Genomic DNA, 7,529 nt, shown 5'->3' with positions numbered 1-7,529 from the left:
TCAGCAGTATTTCCTGTTTCATGCGGTCTTGGCGCCTCCTTTTGTTAGGGGCTCCCCCAGAGGCTTTGGCCAACCCCTGAAGTGTTGGTGTGATGGACAGAGGTGAGGGCCAGTGTGAGGTCAGCTCTGCCTCCTCTGCCCATTTTTCTTGTCTCAGCAAAACAGCACATCATGTGGAGCTCTGTGCAAATCAAAAAGATACAAAGCTCCAACTCTGTGTGATCTTTGTTGTTGCTCTTTGCGTAAAATCAAGAAATTTCCACAGCCACTTTAATCTGACATGTCAACATGAAGAAATTAGTATATATTTTGCTTCATTCTTTCTGTTAAATTGATTCAGCCAGTCACTGTAGCGTTTGATTATTTCAGTCATTAGTTTTCCATTGTGCTTAATGAGAATAATATTCATCCTTTCCCCTGTCAGTTTATTGACAGGAGGCAAGAAGGAGGCATTCTCTGAAGAATGTACATGGGATGCTCAGTGGAAACATTAGTCATTGGTCTGGAGCTGGTACACAGGCTGTCGTCACCTGGGGATAGTAATAGACAGGCTCAGATTTATCCCATGTGAATATGTGTGTTTCTCCCAGCCTTCTTGTGGCCACAGGCAAGCTAGCAGTTTTAATAGTTTTCATTCCCTCATATCCTCCAGGCTGCTGCAACAGCTGTAAAACTTTACTTTACTGGCACTGTGAAACCTCTAACTATTGATCTTTGTTGTCACAGGCCCAGCATTATCACAGGGGTTCAGTTAAATACTGCTGCTAAAGGCTTTCTTTTTGCTGATCAGCCATTTTAGGTCATTATGTTTGTGTCTCTCACTGAGATGAATATTAGATTTGGTTCTCTCCCGTCAGCTACAAGAAGCTCTGATTGTTTCTCTCCTTCTAATCCCCTATGTCCTGTCTGCATCCTCAGATCAAGTTCGAAACAGCTATTTTATTGGTCTGGATGGCTCACTGCGGCTTGTGTTGGCCAATGGTATGGAAGTGTCCCTGCACACTGAGCCCCACCTGCTGGCCGGTACGGTCAACCCTACAGTCAGCAAGAGGAACGTAACCCTGGCCATCGATAATGGCCTTAACCTGGTGGAGTGGAGACAGAGGAAGGAGCAGGCTCGCGGCCAGGTCACTGTTTATGGACGCAGATTAAGGGTAAGCATGCCGCCTTGCTAAAGGTATGCTGATATGAGTGAATTAGAATGGATGGGAGGGAGGAAAAATCTCCATCAAAAATGATCAAAATGGCAGTGAGTTCTAGCCCTTTACATGACAGCACTCAGTGTGCAATTGAGCCATGACTGAAAGACATATGCATCTCTCAGCATCAGCCTTAGGCGCAAGCTAACAGGCAGCGGACCTGTGCACTGGAAGACTTTGGTAGAAGGCTACATTCAGACCAACATTAGCAGTGTGTCAAAAAACCCAGCCTCTTTATGTATTTCAGTATGATCGAGGCTGCTTTGACCCCTAAATGACCCTGCATTTTTAACCCCCCTGTACCAATGTAGTGGTCCAAAAATTTTACCTGGCTCAACCTTTGCCATTATGCAATGCAACATCATAAGCAATGAACTTAACAGAATGCTTGACTTACCTTTTAACATGAATGGCATAAGTCTATTTATCTTACTATCACTGACACAGAGTGAATATTCATGCACAGGAGTAATGTCTGAAGAGACCCATGCCAGTCAGTTGAGTTTGTGGCAAAACCTTTTCTTAAAAAATAGTATTAAAATATCATCTCATCTCATTCTCGCAAACCCAGTCTTGTGTATCGTCTCATCTCATAAGCTAAGTGTATTGTCACACCCCTAGTACCTTTTGAATTGCTGTGCAGTGTCTTGGGATTTGATAGGTACCTAGGCTTAGGGATGTCTCGGACTTGAGTGCCTGGATCATACGTGACCTTTTCAGTCATACCTGTTGCAGCATCGCCACACCAGTGTAGCCATTTGCATTTTCAGTGCGACCCAAGTAGATTAAGTTGATTTGGCTCAGTTTTGTGCATATTTTAGTATTTTTGATAAGAAAAGTCTGTAAAATACTAACATTTAAAATACATTCTTAATACATGTCTTGGTAAATGGCTTCAGCAAGCTAACACTTACTATACGCAGAGATTATCAACAGGTTCCCTTTCCTAATGGGATCAACACCCAGTGTTTGACCCTCAAGCATCAAGAGTGACCCACTGGAAATTACTATTAACACAGGGAGCACCAGTTTAAAAAATGCATCCTGATTGATTGGCTTGTATTGTTTTTATTGTTTTGGAGAAGGCAAATATCAACTTTCGTTAAGTTCACTCTCCCTGGGAGGCGACACGGCTAATCGGGAGGTGCCACTTTGTCTGTCATTGGCTGTTCATTTAATGGGCCTGTCGTCCCTTTGCAAGGGAAAGCTTCTAATGTATGTTATAGACAGTGGCCCCAGGGGTGAGATAGGAAATGGGAGCAGCCTAATGGCAAGAGCAGAGGGGATGAACAGAGCTGGAATCATTGAGTGACCTTGAGTGGCATGTCAAGTGATATCACGTGGGTGGCTGAGTGAGTGTGTGGCAGTGCAGGAGGGAAGCTCACATACGGACAGAGGGATTCATGAGAAAAGAAGCAAGGGAGGCAACTGTGTGGTTCTGTCTTCACTAATCCTTTTTGTGCTTGGAATGAGCAAAGCTGACAGAGAAAATCAAGAGTGTTTGGATTGTTTCTTTTTTCCAGTCTGTTTCTCTGAGTGTATAACAATGTAGAAGTGCAAATGTTTGTTCAATGGTACTTTTCATGTCCTAAGGCTAATTGGGTCACTGATGGTCCTCAGTTTACCTCTTTTACAGTGGCATGTCGTGCTCAGTCTCTCCTCTTAGGCTGAGTAGTTTGTAAATGTACAGTAATGAGAGAACCCTTGTGGCTGGCACTCGACCACACCAGAAGTCTTCAACTACTTTAATGTGGGATTTGAAACCAGAGACAAATGTGATATATATGTTTTAGCATTTTAGTATCATCATAGTGTCTTATGATGTAGGGCTGTTTGTTCAAAAGAGAGACAAGTTCAGAATAAATAAAAAGATGAAATTTGTTTTGTTTGATTGCAATGTTGGAATAAGCATTACCAATGTTACTGAAGAAAACAGCGATTGTTGAATTAATCATGACAACTGGTGAAGGGTGTTTTCACTTGTAAATAACAGATTGTGGTCGTTGACAACAAAGTCTTTGATAATAATTGATGTTGCTATAATGTTTTATGTTCAGGTCAGTTTAAAATGTAACAACGTTTGTCTAATGTACTATAACAGTGTCTCTTCTGTTTCTACACATTTGCTTTCTTTGAAAAGTACATTTTAGAGGTGATGTCCAATTTGAAATGATTCCTCCTGAGTGAGTTTTCATTCTCACGGGATCTTGGGATCTTTTCCACCCTGCTGGGTTTTTGGTAAACCAGATCCTGACATGAGGAATTCTCTGTCTCTCTTAACACCTTTCTGTTGGAAATGATCAGAATGCAATCTTTTTGGACTGACAGCAGACCTCTGCTGTCTGTGGAAGTCAGAACAAGGTCATTAATATCCAGTTTAAGAAAAGAAGATCTAAAAATGGTCATGATCTGACCTTTGTCACTTAGGTCTTACACTTGTTATGGCATTAAGTTAAAGCAAAATGGGGGCCTCCTGTCCTCTCCCCAGAGGAGCCCCGCCCTCTCAGTCTTGGAACTCAAATTGTTTGTGCTTCTCCAAACCTTCATGGAATTGTGCTCCTCGTGAATCTGTTGCTTTTAGTGTAAAACAATCCTCCCAATTAGGTATCGGTGACATTAACTGCCTCTGGTGTAATTATCCCTTCACAGATGAGAGACTTAAGCATACATTTCACAATGTGAGACCAAAATTTTGAGGCTCTTCAGCAAGCCAAAACATGATAAACAATATGTTATCAGAGAGGTTGTTTTAGGAGACCTTTGCCAGCACATTTTCCAAAAAATAAAGTGATGCTTAAGGTGCTTTTCTCCTCTTGATTTGATATCTATTTCCTCTATAGCTTCTGCTTACTTTGGCTGCTGACTGACAAACATAATGGTAGGGCTGTTGGTTGAGCTTTTTGGCTGTAGCACAGGAGCTGCCTCCTTAACAAAGCCTGGTGGACCGTTCGACTCTGTCCTGACCTGGACATGGCCATAGGGATTACACTCTTCACAGCATTGTCTTCCTGCTCTGATCACAGTGAAGCCAAGGGTCACTGTGTGTAGCCTTATACTCTACATTCAAAAGAGACAAAAAATGTGAAGTATCATTTAAGCAATGTTCTGAGTCACACAGGAGAATTGATTTTTTTCTCCTCTTTTCCAATTTACAGAAGTGGCTAAATAAAATGACAGTCATCTGTGCCTGCTAATTCTTTTCAGTAAGCGGTGAAAATGAATTTAATGATCAATGTGGCTCTAATGTTTCTTGCATGAATAAACGTACACCCATTAAGAGTCTGCCAAATTTTTACACAAACAAAGAAATATGGTAATTCTTATAATTTCATCACTTCAGTGCCTCCTGCAGTTCAGAGATACAGCTCCCCTGTTGTAATTAAAAGCTGTTAAAAGAAGAATATTAAATAATCACTTTGTCTTTAAAGCTGTCCTCATAAGGTCTCACCTCAGAAGAGCAGTGCACCAGTTCCTCTCAAACATTTCAAACGTCTTTATTCCCACCTAGCGATGCTGCTGTGGTCAAGTTAAACATATCTATCTCCTGCTTTTTCTTCTACAGGTTCACAACAGGAACTTGCTGTCATTGGACTTTGATCGAATCACCAGAACAGAAAAGGTTTATGATGACCACAGGAAGTTTACATTACGAATCCACTACGACCATGCTGGGCGGCCCACACTGTGGGCACCAAGCAGTCGCCTGAACGGAGTCAATGTCACCTACTCCCCTGGAGGGTACGTGGCAGGTATCCAAAGAGGTACCATGTCTGTTCGCATGGAGTATGACCAGAATGGCAGAATCACCTCCCAGATATTTGCTGATGGTAAATCTTGGAGCTACACTTACCTTGAGAAGGTATGAATTCTTGGTCAGGGTGCTTGTTGTAATAACGATTATAAAAGCTTAAAGATAAACATTTAATAAGAGAAAGCGGGGACCTGTACAGATAAATTGTGGAGGTGTATTTGTGTGAGAACCTTGACATAAAATTTTAAACAAAAATTAAAAGTTAACTTGTAATACTCCAGCAGTGTTTGTGCTGCATTATGAGGCTCTAGCACAGATATTAGCACAGATGTAATTAAAAGCTGTCTGGTGCACCACAGACATTATACTTTGTTACCACAGTCTGACAGCAAAGTTCAACCTGAAATAGCTCTGATTAGAAGAACACAGTAAAATGTCACTTTCTACTCACTAATTATGCATAAGGTTGTTAGGGAGAAGGTGAAGAGCTGTGATCCTTCAACTAAGACATGTAATATGAAAATAGCAGCCAGTCACCTTGGTAATAGTCTGCAGTGGGGTTTTTTGCAACCTCTAAGTGCTGAGATGCGGGCAGCTTGTTGTGACAGCCCTAGAACTGATTTAAAGACATTATTGTCAAAGAAGGGCACAAATGGAAATTTTCAATTTAAAGAGAAAAAATAATTCAATTCCCTCATACTGTTTGAATCAAAAGATGCCACAAATAAGAAACGGCCTGTTTGTAAAATAATTTCTGAAAGAAACAATGTCAGAGGAATATCAACAGCTCCACTTGATAGATGAAAATTGGATTTAGTTTGACTCCGACATAACAGCCATAATATTTTATTGTCTTTGACATTTTGATCATCCCTTCGTGGTATACCAGCTCAGCGTCCTGTACATTTCCAGTGTACACTTAGAGACATTACACAATATGTAGGTAACATAAGAAATATATTTCTTTAAATTGTGTGTGCATGTTATATAATACTGGTATAACTTTTATCAGTTTAAAATGTGTATGTAATTGCAATTACTAGACATGAAGTAGTGGCTATTTTTAAATCCTATCCTCTTGTAATATTGCCTTATTTTGCAATGCTGTGTATTTATGCAAAGAGCAAAGTGTGCTTAAATTACTCAATGAATACTTGTTTCCTCTCCCCCTTACAGTCCATGGTACTGCTGCTTTATAGCCAGAGGCAGTATATCTTTGAGTTTGACAAAAACGATCGACTCTCCTCTGTGACCATGCCCAATGTGGCACGGCAGACCTTAGAAACCTTCCGCTCCATTGGCTACTACAGAAACGCCTACCGGCCCCCTGAAGGTAACGCCTCAGTGCTTCAGGACTACAGCGAGGGTGGCCAGTTGCTGCAAACCACCTACCTGGGCACTGGCCGCAGGGTCATCTACAAATACGGCAAGCTTGCCAAGCTTTTGGAGATTCTCTATGACACCACACGTATTGGTTTCTCCTACGATGAGGTGGCAGGAATGTTGAAGACAGTCAACCTGCAGAGTGAAGGCTTTACCTGCACTATCCGCTACCGTCAGATTGGCCCGCTGATTGACAGGCAGATTTTCAGATTCAGTGAAGAGGGCATGGTCAACGCCAGATTTGACTATGTCTACGACAACAGTTTCCGTGTCACAAGCATGCAGGCTGTCATCAATGAAACTCCACTGCCAATTGACTTGTATCGCTATGATGACGTGTCTGGTAAAACAGAGCAGTTTGGAAAATTTGGTGTAATCTATTATGACATAAATCAAATTATCACCACAGCAGTGATGACCCACACCAAGCATTTTGATGCTTACGGCCGTGTGAAGGAAGTACAGTATGAAATCTTTCGCTCGCTCATGTACTGGATGATGGTGCAATATGACAACATGGGGCGAGTGGTGGCCAAGGAGTTAAAAGTCGGACCTTATGCAAACACCACACGCTACACATATGAGTATGACGCCGATGGTCAACTCCAAGTGATCTCCATCAATGACAAGCCTCTGTGGAGATACAGCTATGACCTTAATGGTAACTTGCATCTCCTCAGTCCTGGAAACAGTGCGCGTCTCACGCCGCTACGCTATGATATCAGAGACCGCATCACTCGCCTGGGAGATGTCCAGTACAGGATGGACGAGGATGGCTTCCTAAAACAGCGAGGGAATGAATACTTTGAGTACAACTCAGCTGGCCTACTGATCAAAGTGTACAACAAAGTGAGTGGGTGGAGCATCAAATACCGTTACGATGGCCTTGGCAGGAGGGTGTCGAGCAGAAGCAGCATAGGCCACCACTTGCAGTTCTTCTATGCAGACTTATCCAGCCCCACTCGGGTCACTCATATGTACAACCACTCTAGTTCTGAGATCACTTCACTGTACTATGACCTACAGGGACATCTGTTCGCCATGGAGCTAAGCAGCGGGGATGAGTTTTATGTGGCCTGTGATAACATAGGCACCCCTCTGGCTGTGTTTAGTGGCTCAGGCCTTATGATCAAGCAAATCCTCCATACAGCATTCGGAGAGGTTTATCTTGACACCAATCCCAGCCTCCAACTCAT

The 7,529-nt window shown here is 42.3% G+C and overlaps 1 protein-coding gene across 1 annotated transcript in view; it reads left to right on the top strand.

Moving 5' to 3' along the window:
* Nucleotides 1-7,529, top strand: part of tenm4 (teneurin transmembrane protein 4) — a 160,453-nt gene that overhangs the window by 144,358 nt on the left and 8,566 nt on the right. The window contains 4 exon segments of the mRNA XM_020614720.1: nt 919-1,154; nt 4,762-5,058; nt 6,127-7,525; nt 7,528-7,529. The exon segment at nt 7,528-7,529 is cut by the window's right edge and continues 196 nt beyond it. Of these exon segments, the coding sequence (XP_020470376.1) occupies nt 919-1,154; nt 4,762-5,058; nt 6,127-7,525; nt 7,528-7,529 (1,934 nt within the window).

Source organism: Monopterus albus, unplaced genomic scaffold, assembly GCF_001952655.1.
Source record: "Monopterus albus unplaced genomic scaffold, M_albus_1.0 scaffold150.1, whole genome shotgun sequence".
Lineage (NCBI taxonomy): Eukaryota > Metazoa > Chordata > Actinopteri > Synbranchiformes > Synbranchidae > Monopterus > Monopterus albus.
This window is presented reverse-complemented; position numbering and strand designations above follow the sequence as displayed.